Source organism: Borostomias antarcticus (assembly GCF_949987555.1).
Source record: "Borostomias antarcticus genome assembly, chromosome: 10".
Lineage (NCBI taxonomy): Eukaryota > Metazoa > Chordata > Actinopteri > Stomiiformes > Stomiidae > Borostomias > Borostomias antarcticus.
This window is the reverse complement of record NC_140243.1, coordinates 24,817,384-24,835,598: the sequence shown is the minus strand read 5'-3', so window position 1 is coordinate 24,835,598 and position 18,215 is coordinate 24,817,384. Positions and strand designations below refer to the sequence as shown.

The 18,215-nt window shown below is 41.3% G+C and overlaps 3 protein-coding genes across 3 annotated transcripts; all 3 read left to right on the top strand.

Annotated features, from left to right (window-relative positions):
- The first annotated feature begins 1,461 nt into the window (after positions 1 to 1,461).
- Positions 1,462 to 8,562, top strand: mrps15 (mitochondrial ribosomal protein S15). Its single transcript, XM_084444939.1, has 8 exons — positions 1,462 to 1,732; positions 5,855 to 5,920; positions 6,031 to 6,106; positions 6,223 to 6,271; positions 6,451 to 6,535; positions 7,093 to 7,151; positions 7,768 to 7,959; positions 8,259 to 8,562. The coding sequence occupies exons 1-8, from the start codon at positions 1,549 to 1,551 to the stop codon at positions 8,361 to 8,363; spliced, it is 816 nt and encodes a 271-aa protein (XP_084301065.1). The 5' UTR covers positions 1,462 to 1,548; the 3' UTR covers positions 8,364 to 8,562.
- A 519-nt stretch (positions 8,563 to 9,081) lies between these two features.
- Positions 9,082 to 10,184, top strand: LOC311313915 (cornifelin-like). The gene is made up of 4 exons (XM_084444164.1): positions 9,082 to 9,093; positions 9,310 to 9,440; positions 9,623 to 9,759; positions 10,075 to 10,184. The coding sequence occupies exons 2-4, from the start codon at positions 9,329 to 9,331 to the stop codon at positions 10,171 to 10,173; spliced, it is 348 nt and encodes a 115-aa protein (XP_084300290.1). The 5' UTR covers positions 9,082 to 9,093; positions 9,310 to 9,328; the 3' UTR covers positions 10,174 to 10,184.
- Positions 10,185 to 11,684: 1,500 nt separating this feature from the next.
- Positions 11,685 to 17,299, top strand: oscp1b (organic solute carrier partner 1b; the record flags this gene model as incomplete). Its single annotated transcript, XM_084445036.1, has 10 exons — positions 11,685 to 11,796; positions 12,788 to 12,942; positions 13,667 to 13,834; positions 13,993 to 14,073; positions 14,215 to 14,318; positions 14,806 to 14,934; positions 15,112 to 15,181; positions 16,481 to 16,620; positions 16,749 to 16,812; positions 17,180 to 17,299. 10 exons carry the CDS (start codon positions 11,685 to 11,687, stop codon positions 17,297 to 17,299), a joined length of 1,143 nt encoding a protein of 380 aa, XP_084301162.1.
- Between the last annotated feature and the right edge of the window lie 916 nt (positions 17,300 to 18,215).

Below are 18,215 nucleotides of genomic sequence, written 5' to 3'. Positions count from 1 at the left end.
ACTTCAATCAGTAATGCTAAAAACCACAAACGAAGCCAGAAATCTTGGTGTAGTCATGAATTTCAACAGCCACATTAAGTCAATTACAAAGTCAGCCTACTATCACCTGAAGAATATATCAAGGATCAAAGGATTTATGTCCCAGAAGGATTTGGAAAAACTTGTCCATGCATTTATCTTCAGTAGACTCAACTACTGTAACGGCATGTATACAGGTCTCTCTAAAAAATCGATCAGACAGCTGCAGCTGATTCAGAACACTGCTGCTCGAGTCCTCACTAAGACTAAGAAAGTGGAGCATATCACACCAGTTCTAAGGTCTTTACACTGGCTTCCTGTCTGTCAAATAATTGACTTTAAAATAAAGCACTGAATGGTCTAGGGCCAAAATATATTTCTTATCTGCTCATATGCTATGAACCATCCAGACCCCTCAGGTCGTCTGGCACAGGCCTGCTTTCTGTCCCCAGATTTAAAACAAAACATGGAGAAGCCGCATTCAGTTTTTATACCCCACATATCTGGAACAAACTTCCAGAAAACTGCAGGTCTGCTGCAACTCTTGGTTCTTTTAAAACAAGCATGAAGACTTTTCTTTTTGCCACTGCTTTCTAAGAGGAGTTATGTTTATCTGTATACTGCACTGTAACTTTTATTCCTGTATTCTATTTGTCCTGCTTTTTGTTTTAAATGTCTATAATGTCTTGCTTTTTGTTTTAATGCTTTTAATTTGTCCTGCTTTTTGTTTTAAATGTCTATAATGTCTTGCTTTTAGTTTTAATGCTTTTAATGTCTCACGTAAAGCACCTTGAATTGCCCTGTGGCTGAAATGTGCTATATAAATAAACTTGCCTTGCCTTGCCTACGTAATAAGTTTGAGGCCAGGTTACAAAACGCTGCTGTCAGGTCAAAATTTGATATCTCCATTTTTGTTGATTTTTTTCCCACAACTGAAAACATGGACTACCCTTTACCTCTGAATGCCTCATAGCCCTGGGACCAATTAAATGTATTCTAACCAGCTCATCATATGTAATTTTATGTTCAAAAACAGAAATTGTAATGTTCTTTTCAACATTCAGAAAACTTTCCATTTTGGAGATACAAGGTTTTGACCCAAAAGCAGCGAAAGGCTTAATGAATTGTTTTGATTATTCGGTTGTTGTAGAATACAGACCTGTATCAATGATTTGTTTATGATTGTCTCTTGTATGCACGCTTTACAAACATAGCAATAAATAAATACAAATACATTCAGTGGGCAAAAAATTGCACATACTGCAGGCATTAATTCCATCCACAAATTATCTGAGCTTGGTGGCTTTGCACATTTGGAAAAACAGCAAAATACAAGCAGATTTCTATGATGCAAGACAATAATCGCATCGATTAAGTCTGGCATCGATTTCATAACGTAGATCGTGCGGTTTTCTACTGGTTCGGTCTAGCTAAAATGGCGTATCTTCAATAGGGGACGAATGCGGATTGCATGTCACACTCACTTACTTATAATTAAAAGAGGTGACATAAGTATTTCGTGAATCAACCATGTTTACAAACATGGCTTTAAGAAGTACTCTCAAATCTGCATCTATCGTTTTGCGAGAAGGCGGTGTTTTATCAAGACTGAAAGGGACTTGCTCGGCTCTCCCATTGAAATACGGGGCATGTCTCTCCTCTTTGAATACAAGGGCAGAGAACAGAGCGGAGCTTCGTAGAGGGAACGTTATTGGTGAGTAAATACGAGCATAGGCCTACACGTATGAATATGTCCTGTGCGTTGTGGTAAACCTGTATAGTTTAGCAAGATATTAGCTACCCATTAGATACTTCTCTCCGATCCTGCTCGATGACGTTTGTCATTCAATGTGTTCAATATCAGCTCTGTCGTCCAACTCAATTCCCCACACATGAAGTTGGCAGCTGTATTGGTATCAGTGTGATACCAAACAAAACAAACAATGTCAATGCTTTTCTGCATTCCTCATTTACTTCTTGTCGGATGCCAGGAGATTACGAACTAACGCACGCTGGCCAGGAGAGGGCGCTGCTAGTCCAATCCCCATCCATCCCTGTTGACATTATACAGTAGCTGGGAGTTGTTGGCTGGAGAGACAGTGTTATGGTGCGTTCGTTTGTGGTCGGAGGTGGCAAGTGGCAAAATACCTACCTCCGACCTGTGTGCATTCGAGCTATATACCATTATATCACAGTTACCTGGTTGTATCTAGTGCATTCGAGCAACTGGGGGCTGAAAAACAGATCCGAAAGAGAGGCAGCATTGAATCAGCTAAAAATGTTCTCCATCAATCAACGACATTATGGGTAAGTCGTAAATGAGGCTCTGTGTCCAAAATTCAGAACTACACCTTTAATAAATGTAGCTGCGGCTATTATCACCACACTGGTTGTCATTATCGCGCTCTCTAATCTGTAATAAAGAGGATACAGTGCAAAACACTGTCATATCTTTTTGTAAGAGCTGATTTCTCTGCTTATCTGCTCTATGCACACTAGAAATTAGCCCTGATCCAGAGCTAGGCTAATGTAACTGAACACAGTGACCTATAGCTTCAAAGCCACAAGAAGTGAATGTAGTGAAGGGACTGATTTGGTACATGGGCGACTCAGTCTGGAGCAACATCAAGCCTGACAGCTGGGTCTTTGGGAAAGAGAGGAGGCGACCAGTACGAATATACCCTTTTCATACTACAGCCTTACTCAAGGACACACAATGAAGGACATGATCGATGGGACATTCTTGCTCACTGGTCAGATGCGCTAACCAGTGGGCTGCCTAGTGTCTACATACCGCCCCCCAGACTGTCTGGACCAAGACTCGGCACAACAGTGTGAAAAGGATAGCCTACAGTCAGGCACTTTGTCCATAGGGAGAGGCAGTGGCCAATAGGGAGAGACTTTGTCCATAGGGAGAGGCAGTGGCCAATAGGGATAGACTTTGTCCATAGGGAGAGGCAGTGGCCAATAGTGAGGGAGGTCATGTGATCTGACAGTATGGATAGTCACTGAGCTTAACAGGTGCTATAGTCTGGTCTCCCAATGTTACAATGTTTCTCAATATTACATTGTGATGTCATGCCATTGTTTCATTGTGATGTCATGCCCTTGTATGAAGAAGACCTAACCTGGGTCCAGACATTTGAATCCACCCACTGCACCGAAGTTGACTGATTTTTGAAGATCTCAACGGAGTGTAACGAGTTGACATTCTGACTGATGCAGGCTAAAGAAGAGCATGATTCCATTAAGCCAAACAGTGTATAATCACCTTAGCTACTGTAGTACTTTAAGGTCTTGGGTGCTAGGACAAGCTGTGTCTGGAGTATGGAGAGATATTGCTCTCCTTCAACCTTCATCTCTCCTCTTCTCCTCCCACCCACAAGGCTGGCAACCAGCTGGATCTCATGTTCACTAGGCACTGCTCCATCCCGACCTCTTTGTCACTCCTCCTCCATCTCTCTGACCACTATTTCATGCCCTTCTCCCTCTCTCTCCCTTCTTCCCCTGTAATTCCTCCCCCTACCCGCATGGTTACTACCTGTAGCCACCCCCCTACTGACCTTTGCTCTTCTGTTACCTCTGCCCTCAATGCCCCTCCCTCTCTCTCCTGCCCCCTGATACTGCTACAGATCTTCTCCTCTCTACTCTCTCCTCTTCTCTGGACAATCTCTGTCCCCTCACCTCCAGGCCAGCACGCCCAACTCCACCTGCCCCATGGCTGTCGGACTCAGTGCGTACTGATAGACGGAGCCTGAGAATAGCTGAGCGTAAATGGAGAAAAGGCAGACTCCCAGAGGACCTTATTAACTTCCTATCTCTTCTTTCCACTTTCTCCTCCTCCCTATCCTCTGCTAAAGTTGCTTTCTTCTGCTCTTTGAAACTCTTCAAAACGTTCTCTTCACTACTCCAACCCCTACCACTCCTTTCTCCCTTCTCCCTGATGATTTTGCCAACTTCTTTGACAAGAAAATTAACGATATCAGATCTTCTTTCTCGACTTTTGCGATCAGGTGCTCCCACCTACAGATATGCCCCGCCCATCTAACCTGAGCTAGCATCTCTCATTTGCTGCTACGACCTGTCACTCTTTCAATTTTGACCCATCGATGCGCCCTCAGGACACCAGCTTGGGCGGCGAAGTGGCACAGACTCTATTATGAAGTGGCACAGACTCTATTATGTAGTATGCAGAGTGCAGCGATTAGCATAATATTTGAGTCAGGAGGGAGACTATTAGGGATGCACCGACTGCACTTTTTTTTGGCCAATTCCAATTTCCGATGACCTGCCGATTCCGATTTTCTTTGTTCTTTCTAAGAAGTATATTTGACAGCATATAAAACATGTAACCTTTCTTTAATAGAAAAATGAAATTCATTTTTTATGTTTTTAATAAAACATTGATTATTAAATACTTCCAAAACTGCAACGCAAGTGAGCTGAGCTGCCTCTGCTGACCCCCTCACTGTGGACTGATGATTGCAGTAGGCAGGGGATTCGTCCCGCTCAATATTACAACATGTGCATTTGTTCCCCCCCATGAAAACATGAAAAAAAACAGATGACTTTAATTTTGAAAAACCACTAAACGCAAGAATGAAAGTGAACGTTTTTCATCAATGGATAATTCGCTGCATGCATTTAATTAAATTGTTCCCTCCAGACATATAACTACTAAAGCTATTCCATTGTTTTTCAACCACCTAATTTTTCCAGTTCAATCTCCCCATCTTTTCACATGCAGCAGTTTATATCATTCATTCATTCCTTCCACATTTTCAGTGTAGGAGTTTGAGTATCTTTCCAATATCTAAGAATCAGCTGGGCACAGGCTATTAAGCCAGTTGTTAAAACTCTAAATGCAGATTTATTCAACAGTGGTACTCTGGTGATCTGGGCAGGTCATATTCTAACCAAGCGCCCATATATCCCAGCATTCCTCCATAAAGGAGCGACCATGGTACACTCCCATAATGCATGCACATATGTACCTTGTTCCGTTTTACATTTCCAACATAAACTATCTCTAATTAAGCCCATTTTGTTGAGTCTTGTTGGGGTGTAATAATACCTATGAAGAATTTTATAGTGAATACATTTGGTTCTGGCCTCCCTAATATATTTCCCATTGTTGGAAAGAATCTTATCCCATGTTCTTTCATCAAATGTACAATACAAGTCCTTTTCCCATATCGTCCTAAGATTTTTACAGCCATCGTTATTTACCCAAGGACATAACTCGTATCACTGTGATGCTTTACGAAACATGGTCGGCATCGGCAGTTGCACTCTTTTAGGTTTTCTTCTTGATTAGGGTGAACTGTCCCTTTAACACAGTGTCTGATCTGTAAATATTTCCAAAAAGGGCCATGTCCTTACAGATTGTATTTGTCCCTCATTCTGTTATAGGAAAGGAAATTGCCCTCGTCGAATAAATCATTCAGTATTCTAATACCCTTCCTTAACCAGTCTCGTTTTTGTATGGAACTGTGTGTTGGGACCCCCTACATTTCCTCCAGGGCCCTAGGGCGTGAAGTACAGCTTCACACTCCATGACACCCTCATCTCTCATTTATCTGTCTCACAAACGTGCATACCACAATTTAGCTACAGTTTCTTCATTGCAAGGCAGGACAAGATATTTCATTTGTGCACAGATGATTTGATATCGATAGACTGTACCTCGTTCATTATGACCCCTCCAAAGAGATCTACACGTCTGACTCTACTCTGTATAATCACAGATTACACAACACAGATTACACAACCGCTAAGGTCTCATACGAAACATATTTGGAATTATTCTGTTTTTCTTCTGTTCAATTCTCTTGAGGCCCTGGAAGCATTACCATTCAGCCTGTGAGAAACTATGCACAGGCAGCAAGGAAAAAGAAGCCAGGTATGCTCTCTGTAAGTTCAACTTTTCTCAAGGAAAAGTTGAATAAAGATTTAGGGGTTTTATCTTTTTTTGACACATTCATGATTCTATATTTACTTGATTTTCTTCAGTATTCCAAAGCCAGCTCATTGATCTTCCTCCAACCATGCTGAAGATGGAGTATGCAGATGTTCCCCTTGCTCAAACGTATGTTCATGTCAACATCGATGAACTAAATGTACAATCTTACTTACTAATCTAGACCTGTATGATTCCTATAGTAATGTTATCTATCTTCATGCTATTCTGTTGTTTGTTTACAGAACTGATGACCTAGTCAAGAGGCTCCTGACATTGGAACTAGCAAGCCACGTATGTCCTTAAGTCTTAATAGTCTCCTCTCCTCAATACATGGTAGTTACTAGTTACCACTATAGGCCGTCTGTTGATATCAGTTACTGTCAGTTACTATAGGCTTGGTCATGAAAAGAATGTAAATGCTGCTTGTACTGCAGATTGTACAATAACCATGTGAAATCCTCTGTCTCCAGAGAGAGAAGCTGTGCCTGAAACAGCAGCAGCTGATTGCAAAAGTCCAAAGGGATGAAACTGACGACAGCTCCCCTGAAGTCAAGAGTAGGTTCCCGTTTTCACAGAGCGCAGGACAGTGCTGTTAATGTGGGAAATCACTCTGCCACCAAGCAAAATCTAACATTGTCCTCCTTGTTTTCTCTTTATCTTATTGTTATTGTTTTGTTCACTGAGCATTTCCTAAACATAGCCCATTTTAACATGGTCTGTTGTTTCAATGTATATATTGGGACATGGTTTTTATGTCATGGGTTTGGGTGGGGTATTTATGAGTATTTAAAAAAATGTCTTATTAATAATAAGGGATTTCACAGTGTGTATGCTTGAACCCAGGTAATGGTGGGGGACACGCCCCTTTGGACAGAGCTGAGATATGTTTGTCCAATTGAGTACCTGCACCAAGCCTACTTATTCCGGTTCAGTCACAATGGTTATTTAATGTCTTGAGAAAGGTCATGTAGACCGAAACGTCGACAATAAAAACTGCAAAGGTGACCAGCGTGTGCAAGAAGCTTTTTATTTTTATGGGAATCACTCTGCCACCACAACTCATCAGATATTTCTTCATCCAACTCAAATGTGTTTTGTTTTTTTTCTTCCAGTCGCCATTTTGACGGCAAGGATCCGGAACTATCAAGAGCACTTGCACAAACACCCAAAGGTGTGTAATGTATGTGATCAGGTTTAATGAGAGAAGTGGCTTGTGAAAGCACCAGAGTCGCGGTGACGTGAACACATTTTTCCACACTTCATTGCTTCGCCACCCCTCCCCCTCTCTTTGGTGTTAGGTTTGTCAACAGGATATCCTGGGTACATCCCAGCATGAAATTAGACAGCGACGTGGTTACAGCTGCATGCTGAACCTTTATAACTTAACATACCTATTCCACACACAATTTTGATGAATTATTTAGTGTGCATAATATATGTCTTATTTTAAGTAGTAGGAGGCTAGTAGTAGGTACATAATTGCTCCCCAGAGGGATATTGTACTGTTAGATTATCAAAGGACAACAAAGTAACACAATCCATACTAGACAACAGGCCGAATTTAAGGTCATTTCTTGGCCAAAAGCATATTACTGTAACTCACTTCCAATCAGAGTTAATTAGGGTATCTTCAAATGATCCACACTACTACTAGTGCTATTCCAGTGATAGAAGCAGCCCCTCTTAACGTTCCTTTACAGATTTTGTTTGACTGGCAGTTTGATAAAAACTTTAAGCCTTTTTGTTCTCTGACACCTTTAGTTCTTCCATGCGTCTCCTATTATCAGGACAAAGCCAACAAGAGACGGATGTTGATGGCCATTGACCGCAGGAAGAAGATGTTGAAGAACCTGAGGATGACTCGCTACGACGCCTTCGAACATGTCTGCAAGGAGTTGGGCATCACCTACACCTTCCCCCTGCAGTACTACCGCCGCATCACACGACGCTGGCTGACCAAGAAGGCGCTCTGCATTAAGGTAGCCAGCCAAACTACCGCTTGTTTTACATGCCAGCTGTTTCTTTTGGAATAGAGTAAATACCCTTTGTGTGGTGTAGCTATTACACTTTAATATACTTTTTTTATTTTATTTTAATTGTTTTATTAGACTTTGCCACTGTTGGTAGCTACACTGTATGTGTTGTATGTGTATAGTATAGCAATATTTCGCCAAGACTAATGCAGAATGTCATTGCAGGTGTGGCTGTTGATGATGTTGACCTCTGAGGTTGATGGTCTGTGGGGAATAGGCTCACCCATATGTTTTCCTTCTCTCAGGTCTTTAAAGAGGTGCAGAAACTCAAAGCAGAGCAAAGGAAGAAAGTGATGCAAGCCTCCAACCCGCAGGCAGACCCGACCCAGACAGCAGCTACTGGCTCCTAGTAGAGAGGACAGTATTGGGGCATATTGCTGTATGTAGCATATATCCTGTTTATACCATGGTATGAAGTGTGGATGATTGTATATGTAAATTGTTGTTCTCGTCAAGAGTCATCAAACTGTAGTTGGTCTAACAAAATATATCTGATACAGTAATGCAGGAAACTGTTTAGAGGAGAAGGGCTGTTAATTTCTACTCATAATAAATCTATCATAAGACTTCAGTTACTGAATTCTTTTTATGCATTGCTCTTTACTTAATTTTCACAATTTCATTAGAAGACAGGTGAAGTGAAATTCTCATGACCCCATTTTGTCTAGTAGTTGTGATATGATAGTAAAAGAACATGAAGTCCTGTGGTTGTGGTCAAACCGTAGCACGTGATTGGTTCCCTGAATCGACTACGTGGGTTAATGATTCTCACAAGAATTAAAAGAACAAGATTTTGGATGATAGTTTATCCCATATGGTATGATCTCTGCTGTCTCAGTTGAGCCTTGTAATTCTGAAGAATGATGTTGGATTAGTTGACAGTACTGTCTACATAGAGCCGTGTGACTGTCCCCACTATGGGAACTTGGTCTCTGCATCCGTGTTCTTCTGCAGAGAAGATGATCGTCAAAGGAAGTAGAGCAGTGAGTAAGTAAGCAGCGCTTTGTACAGCAAGTGTGTCACAACTTCCTGTTCAGATCGAAACAGATCTGGAGTGGGTCAGAGCAAACGACGGTGTTGGTGAGTGACATGCTTTATCCTCTACACTCACATTAAAAATACACATTTATTAGACAGACACAGTACATTATATGGAACTCATTTGTTCAGGTTCACTTCAGAACCGAAAATTAAAATTAATCTATGGCTAAAATATGATTTCATTTATTTGTGTGTCAGTGTCTTCATTTTGCATTGATTTTATTTTCCTAACTGTCAGCTGTGGTCGGTTTTTAGGAGTTTGAAACGATTTTACATGGCAAACCCAGCGGTAACCCACCAGCCAGGGGCTGGGTCATATGGAACCAATGTTCAGACAGGGGACTGGAGTACTGGTCTGTGTTCCTGCTGCAGTGACCTCCTAGTGTGTGAGTACTGAGACAAACTCCTACCAGACCACCCAGCACCCCATACAGTACTCTAACTCTGAGGGGGAGACAGATTTTGGGATGCAGATGGGCCAATATGAAATCGTAATTACCTTACCACTCTTCGTTTAATTATTCTTTTTTTTATGTATTTTACAATGGGGTTCATATTTGTCACACAGGTGGCCTTGGCTGCATCTGTCCAATAGCATTAAGTTGCTATGCAGCTAACAAGTATGGGGAACATCCATGTCTGGGATTATTACCAGGAGGTATGACGGCTATGAGGACTCACATGAGACTGACCTATGGTATTCAGGTGCGTACATCACAGACAGGAAAATGTATTAGAAATGTTCTATGGCTTTAGTGTGTGTTTGTTATCTCTGTTTATCTTTTATCTTTGTTTTATAGAGCAGAAAGATCCTATCTATCCTTAAATTGAATGTGGTGTTTACTATAGCATACTAGAGTGGATATGAAGACACACCAGCAATATGGTTACACGATTCCCATTTCAGATAACTATCTGTGCTGTCAAAAAAGACAGGAAGGACATTGTAGAGTACTGTTGAAATGGCTTGGGTGGATAGTAACTTTGCTCATCAGTAACATTTAATCATATTTCTTACAGGGGACAGTATGCAATGATGCCTTGATGACCACCTGCTGCGGATTTTGTGAGATGTGTAGGATGGCACGAGAAATTCGCATTAGAAATGGGGATGTTTGAATTGACCATCTAAATTGTACAAATAGTACATTACAACAATACATAACCACACACTATTTCTATGCATGTTTTTTTTATTTGCTGGAAGTACTGCTGACTTTTTTGTGCCTTATTAATAATTAATAAAATGTTATTATGTATGAAAATGTTGCACAGAACATTATACAATTACTAAATTCAACAAAATAAAGCTTTTCCAGAATTGTGCTCTCATTAAGTATATTTTATCTGAAATAAGTTTATGCTGTGATTAGTTATTAGCAAAACATGTATTATTATTATTATTATTAACAGATTCACAGATTAAAACAATATCGGTTTTCAGATATACTTTCTCTCTTTTTTTGTATTTTTTGTTGTTTTTTACAAATCAGTTCACCAAGTAATAAACATACAACATCCATGTTTCCAAGCAAAGGATTTATTTTTTTAGTTATTAAATTTCTGTATCAGCATACAAAAAGTAGGTATATAGTATATCATACAGTACAACAACAGAAAAAAATGTAAACACACAAATAAAAAAAATATATATTAATAACATGTCAAAGGCTTAGAGAGTATATTACAAGACATCAAATGAATACATTAAATGTGTTTCCAAGCAAAGGATAGGAATCAATTAAATTCAATATCCTTTATTGGCATGAATGTCAGGTGAACAATATTGCCAAAGTGTCAAGGATAATACAATTCAATATTGACACAAACAATTTAACAGACCTATAGGTCATACAATAGGTCAATAAAGACACAATTAACAAAAATAATATAAAATCTGCAGTAAGGCCTATAAGGGCAGGGAAATTAAAACAATAAAAAGGTAGGGGGAAAGGGAAAATGATAGGTCAGTTCTCCTGTCCTGTTTTCACAGATCCTTATGTAAACAGCAGCTAGTATGGCACACTCACTTATTTCCCCAAGAATATAGTGAGTTTATAGCGAGTTTTTTGTCAGGACAAAGCTTTTCAAAGTTACATTGATTTGTGTTTTCAAATTTGGGGAAGTATTTTTCCCTCACATTTTTATATTTGGTGCAATTCAAAAGGAAGTATGTCTCTGTCTCTCTGCCTCTGCCTGTGAGCAAAGTGAACACAGCCGCTCCTCTCTGGGTCCCCAGGTCTGTGTGTCGGCCATGTTTCTACAGCCAGGTCTTTGTCCACTGAGCCTGTATCTGGTCAAGGTTTTCCTCAGTTGAGGATCAGTCACACTGGTCAGGTAGTCTGCCATTGTGTCTGTTCAGGGCCGAATATGTTTCTAGTTTACTTTGACATCTTGTTACTTCTTTCCAAGTCACGGCCTTGATCACAGTGACGTCACACACCAGGCATGATTGTGATTGGTCCCTTTCCTCCGTGACCTGGCAACCACTGGACGCTGATGACGCTGCCCTCCATCAACGAATAGCATATTACCCAGCTAGCTAGCATGCTAACTAAACAGTCAGAAGAAGGGACATCGTTATCTTTCTATTTTTCTTAGAATCCCAGCTAGTTAAACCTCAAATAAAGATGTCGTCGAGGACGCTTCCCCTGCTTTTCATCAACCTGGGCGGAGAGATGCTCTACATCCTGGATCAACGCCTGCGAGCACAGAACATCCCTGCTGACAAAGCCAAGAAAGGTAGAGCTAGATGCTAATGTCGTGTTAGCCTGTCAGCTACCATGCTAGCAGCCTGTAGCACCACACAACAGAGAGCTAGTAGCAAGCTAACGTTACCCAGCATGGGGGAAGCTACGAACCCATGCATGGGTGATGGATTGCTATTGATGTATGCATTAATTATAGCTAACATTAGCTGTGAATGAGTTGATTCAGATGCTAGCAAAAAAGTGTAATGTAATCAGAGAAGATGGTATAATAATGTCAGTAGTTAAGTTAAGTCGTCATAAAACTGTTCAGGTTATTCATGTCTGTGATCACTTTAGCTACCTAGCTAACTGGTTATGATGGACTGTTCTCACGTTAACCAGTCACTAGAAAGTGTGACCACAGGTGATTCTAAGTAAAGTGCCAACACTGTGACCTGGCACGCAGAATACCTACATGTATTTGCCTCTCCTTTTAACTTGTAAATTCTCCATCACTAGCTGATTGGATTGAGGATGACAGAAGGAGAGGTATTTTTTTATGTTTCTCACGCAATGCATCTCTAGTTACCTGCTCTGCTTCTTCACAGCCTTTAGAGGAAACAAACCAACACGCTTATTCAGAAGCTAATGCAATTATAGATCACAATAGCATTTAGATGACATCTCTGCAAGCTCTGCTCAGACAATTCATTTCTCTGACCAAGCCTCAAGGCCATGATACATAGACAAGATTGCCCCAAAAGGTTGCCCGTGTATCGTGGCCTTTACACACACTGGCACGAGAAGTGAGTATCCTCTTAGCACAGCAAGTAGCACAAGGAAGTATCTGAATCCCAAATCTTAACTGCAAGTGTATTGCAAGCATACCTCCTGATGGTTTTCAAGGCTGTTGCTTTGTTTACAAGGGTATTTGGGGATAGGAGCCAATATATTGCACTGCTTGCTACAGGACCAATATTCTGCCAAGCTCTAGTCTGTGACCTCACACTCCTTTACCCTCTCTCTACCTTGCTCTTGGACAGTTATGAATGACATCATCACCACCATGTTCAATAAGAAGTTTCTGGAAGAGCTGTTCAAGCCTCAGGAGCTCTATTCCAAGAAGGCTCTGCGGACGGTGTTTGACCGGCTGGCTCATGCTTCGATAATGAGACTCAACCAGGCTAGCATGGACAAGGTATTTCCAGAAGGATGTTGCCCTGAAACAGCGTGTTCCTCCTGGGTAAAGGCTAGTTCCCATCAATGCAGATGCCGGTTAGGGTTAGGTTTAGGGTTGGGTTAGGTTTAGTGTTGGTTAGGGTTTGACTGGTCTCTGCATTGATGAAACTAGCTTCTACTGTTCTTCCTGGTCTGAGGTTGGTATAGGCTAGATCTTGAGGAAATGTATACTTTCTTATCATCATGATGTCACTGCCATTATTGTACATTTCTCAGAACTGCATCCTGTGTAGCTTAGTGATAAAGATGGGGTGGGATGATTATCTTCCAATTAGCCAATTGGAAAGCTACATACTGTAGACATGTTAAAAAGCTACATAGACATATTTCTTTTGGAGTTCAACGTATTCCTGGCTTTTCTTTGGTGTTCTAAAGCTTGTTTTCAACATTTAGTATGGGGTGGTAGTATAAACACATTTGAAGATATTATGTTTCAGTATATAGACGTTGTGCTTATTCAAATGTATCCAGCAATGTCACTTAACTCATTGTTTTAAAGGGTAATGTAGAAGAACAAATCTGGCCATGACATAATTTGTCTGGCTCCCTCTAGTGTTCATTATAAATTGCGCACATTCATATTTGACCATGACGTTGACTCATTATTAGCTGTGCATCTGTTTTGTTCATGCTTATTGCCATAGAGATATAGCCAACATAATTTTGAATCTCTTTGTCCACAGCTGTATGACTTGATGACCATGGCCTTCAAGTACCAGGTGCTCCTCTGCCCACGGCCTAAAGACATTTTACTAGTGTCGTTCAACCACATGGATGCCATCAAAGACTTTGTGAAGGACACAGCGAGTATCCTCAGCCAGGTTGATGAGACATACCGACAGCTCATAGAGGTACAGGAGCCTTGCCTTCCGTTAACTATATTATTCTGTTGAATATAGGTGATTGCTACAGGCAGCAATCGCTTTGGTATGCATGTATATTTGTAAAGGGGTTCCTTTTCCTATTATTTTTATTAAAATCTTATTTTCCCCTTTACCAAATATGACAGATATATTCACCATTTTCTAGTGGTGAATTCCAGTTGATCAGACAGACTCTTCTCATCTTTTTTCAAGACATGCACATAAGGGTGAGTCCAGCCAGGATCTGACCATAAATTGAGAACGTTTTGTTTTACAGAAAAAGAATAGGATTGTTTTAAAGGGGGTCTTGCATGGCCTTTTGGTTTTATGTGAAATTATCTGAATTCTTGGCTGATTTGTATGTCCAGGTGTCCATCTTCCTCAAAGACAAAGTGCAGAATTCCAACGGACGTTTTGTCCTCCCTACTACCGGCCCTGTGCCTCATGGAACACAAATCCCTGGACTTATCAGGTATCACAGCAGTAATGCTAGAATTGTCCACGATCACACTATTCTGTTCTCTGTTCCATTATTTTAATGGACTTGGCTGTGGTTTCTCTGTTTGATGGCATCTATTTGACGGCACCTATCTCTCCCAAACACTGCCGACTTGGACAGTCGAAGTTGCAGCTATTTTCATCCCTGAGGTTATTGAACAAGAGATCATTTTCTAAATTTAGATTTGTCTACGTTTACCTTGCTAGTAATAATTGCCAGATGACAGTGTGCAGCCATTAATTAAAACACTAAACAAGCTGGACAACAAGAGTTCCCATGGAAAACTTTTAACATAAACATTCATGGTGTATATATCCACTGTACCAAAGTGACAAAGACTTAAAAAAGACATAAAACCTGAACCATCCAATAACAGTAAAAGTCCCAAATGCTCTAGTTAGGCGAAACAATCTCCTTTCGATGTCATGTTGAACAAATCTAAATTGTTTGTTCTATCTAGAATGTTCAGCTGCAGCGGTGAAGAGGTTAAGAGACTGCAGTTCCGTAACGGTGGGAACTACGCCGGCACTCTCCGGGAGGGTTCCTTTGAGATGTTCGGAGACAGAGTCATCAAGCTGGGCACTAACATGTAAGAGCTGCTACTAACCCTTCAATACACAGGAGAATGTTCCATACAGGACCCTCTGTTAACCTTATTCTAGACCCCACAGAGGAATTCTGCACTCTGGTGTACTCCTGAGAAAGTCATGGACCACTTTATTGTACCTCCTTGATTGTTTGAATGCTTGTCTGGTTTTCACTCAAGGTATAGTGTAAGCCGCCCAGTGGAGACTCACATGTCAGGAACATCCAAAAATTCTGCACAACACACCAAGGTGAGCCAGCAAATACTGCCTGGAACAGGCCTGTATCTTACAACACCAAGCGCGTTTCCTTATAAATAAAACTTTTTGATCTTGTTGTGGAGTTTAAATGGCTGGCCAAAGGATAAGTATGCTATTTTGGACATTTAGCCCTATTTCCGGTCTGTCTGACATGAACCTGACTCATAGAGACCTAATTTCACTGTGCGCTCAAGTATTGCGCTAAATGAACATTTTCACCCGGCTCAAATGTATTTACAGTGGAAGTGGCCGGGGCCACGGTCAACATGAAAATTGTGTAACTTTTTCCAAGACAGGAACTTTGTGGTTTGATCTTACCTGGTCTCAGTAGCAGGGCTAACTTTTCAAGTAGTACTACCAACTTTTTCAGTAGGTTGCACCAGCATATTTTGTTGTCGCACCAGACAGGCAAAGCTAACCAATAGTCCGACTATTGGTTTGGGCTTTACTTACAGTACAGCATAGCATTCCCCTTACTAGCCAGTTGAAAGTAGTACTTTTTCTTCTTCTTCTCAGTGGGTCTCTCCCTGCTTTCTCATGTTTGAGTCAGGATACCTCCTTGACCCTCTACAGTATCTCCTCATTTTTTTGATGGTCCTCTCTCTCATTTTTTTTTTTTTTGAAGTAATCCGCTATAGACCGCTTCATCTTTGTAGCACGTAGCTAAATAGTTAACCGAAAGTCTGGGGGGGTGGGGGGCGTGGCATTGTAGCCTGACTGTATTCGCGGGGGTGCTTGATTCACGCTCTACCTGCCTGCACTTTCACCGTTTCATGAGTCTAGCACTTTCATGGTCAGTAGGCTACACACGCTGCTGGTGGGGGGTGCAGGCAGGAGTGTGCATTATGTACTCGCACGAATGCGGCCACGTGAGATTTAAACTCACGTTGCCAATGCAACCATTTTGGTCGCAGTCTAGAGCCCTGTGTAGGCTATTTGCAAACCGAATGTTGAACCAACAGTTACATTTGAAATAGGACTATCTGGCCGACCGCACTACCACTGACCTGACATTTGACTTAACATTTTCGTGTTGACCGCGACCCCGTCCACTTCCACTGTAAAGAAATTTCTCTTACTCAATATTTGAGCGATCAATGAAATGATGGTCTCTATGTGTCAGGTTCATGTTAAACAGACCGCAAATAGGACTAAATGTCCAAAATAGCACACTATGCATTTAATTTTAGCTGCATCCCTTAAATAGTAAATGTTGTGGGCGATTACTCTGAAGCAATACTTCATGAAGCAAATTCTTAAGTTATATGATGTTTTCCTTTGTTCTACTAGGTCAATACAGCTCCAAATCCCCTGGCCAAAGAGGAGCTGAACCTTCTCGCTAGGTTGATGGGAGGCTTGCAGGTAGAGAAACCAGGCAGCACAGACACTGGCTTCAGAGTCAACCTTTTTGCCACAGATGAGGAAGAAGAGTAAGTTCTCCTCTTTCCTAAATGTCGCTTTATGCTACCTCCTGTCATTTTAGAGGTAAAAGTTTGAGTCTCAACAGGATGAAAAAGGCCATATTGATTTCTTTACCAGTGGTTCATTTTGTTCTCAGGGAGGCTTTGATATCGAGGCCAGATGATCTATCATACGAAGTCATAAACATCCAAGCAACAAAGGTAAAGTACCTTCATTATATATATTGTTTTCTGTGACACTAACTAGCCTAAACATTGCACCTCAACTGCAAGGTAGATACTGCATTTATGCCCCAGGATAATGGGGCCGCGTCTGTCATGCCACAGCTGTATGGAACAGAGTAATATCTCACCCCCGATGGACCACCCATGTTCAGACACACTGTCACAAAGGAACAGCTAGTCTAGTTGACAAGGCTAGCAGAGATGTTGTCAGAGATACAAGGATGAGTCTGACAGGACGAAGGGGAATAAAATACACAGTATACTTGCTGTTTAACGCATGGACAAGCGCATATTTTGCGACGGACCAGCTGCAAGTAAAGCGACCCATCGGTTTGTCTTTCAGAACCAGCAGGCGAATGCAGAGCTGGCCAGGATCATGGGGGAGTTCACAGAGGCAGCTGAACCGTGTCCGAGTGCCAGCAGCAAAGGTGATGACCTTTTGGCCATGATGGACGGACTGTGACATGGTCTCTGTGGCGACAGGGCCCAGGGGAAGCGCTCAAAGAGGAGTGTGTTGGGAGCAGTGAGTTCTGCTGGAAGACAAGCTGCAAAAACATGGCTGCTGGTCCATGTACAAACACACAGCATCTTTTTTTTGACCATTGATATTTGAAATGCTGATGTTAGCAGGTAATTTCTTTGGACCACTGGCTCTGGTTTGGACCAGCTGTAAACTGCAAATGCGATTGGAAAATGTTTATTGCTGTGCTTGAAACCGTATGTACCCCCTGTACTGTAGCTATACTAGGATGTCATGTTACTGAAACTACTTTTTGTGTCTTTGAGACTCCTTTTGTTCCAGTTCAGCTGATGATTCTGCTGATCCTGGAATATATGCTTGTAATATACTTATTGCAACATGTTGAAATTGACATGTATAAAATCCCTCTGGGGTCATGAATAAGAACCTAACGTGACTGTGTGGGAACTGAAGGAAACCCAAGTGTACTTTCCATGTCGATTGTGAGCATGTGTAACCGAGTGGAATGGTTAAACTCACTCTTCCTCAGTATAAATATCGCCCACTCAGACCCGGGTTCGATCCCAGTGTGGGCAAGTTGCAGGAGGAAGCGATACTGACAAGTGATGAATGATAGAAAGAAAATAGCACCAAAACCGGCATCAACATATTCACATTAACTGCATGACACATACCAACAATGGTAAGGCCCATTATTTACATTAAAACAAATAAAATAATCAGAGCACAGGAATACATACCCTAAAACGAGAGGAAAAGGTACAGAGGTGACGACATATTCACTGGGACATGGACTCTACCAATATTAGTGATTTTTTGTACACAATCTAGAAGCCACAGGGAACAAAACAACTCTTACATATTTCAATACAACTATACAGCAACATATTGAAAGGAA

What these genes read in the sequence shown, in the direction of transcription:
- mrps15 (XM_084444939.1), top strand. Translation starts at nt 1,549, where the DNA reads ATGTTTACAAACATGGCTTTAAGAAGTACTCTCAAATCTGCATCTATC. An exon ending in AGCAAGGAAAAAGAAGCCAG is followed by an intron (nt 5,921 to 6,030) that starts GTATGCTCTCTG and finishes GATTTTCTTCAG; the next exon opens with TATTCCAAAGCCAGCTCATT. An exon ending in AGAAGGCGCTCTGCATTAAG is followed by an intron (nt 7,960 to 8,258) that starts GTAGCCAGCCAA and finishes TCCTTCTCTCAG; the next exon opens with GTCTTTAAAGAGGTGCAGAA.
- LOC311313915 (XM_084444164.1), top strand. Translation starts at nt 9,329, where the DNA reads ATGGCAAACCCAGCGGTAACCCACCAGCCAGGGGCTGGGTCATATGGA. An exon ending in CTGCAGTGACCTCCTAGTGT is followed by an intron (nt 9,441 to 9,622) that starts GTGAGTACTGAG and finishes TTTGTCACACAG; the next exon opens with GTGGCCTTGGCTGCATCTGT. An exon ending in GACTGACCTATGGTATTCAG is followed by an intron (nt 9,760 to 10,074) that starts GTGCGTACATCA and finishes TATTTCTTACAG; the next exon opens with GGGACAGTATGCAATGATGC.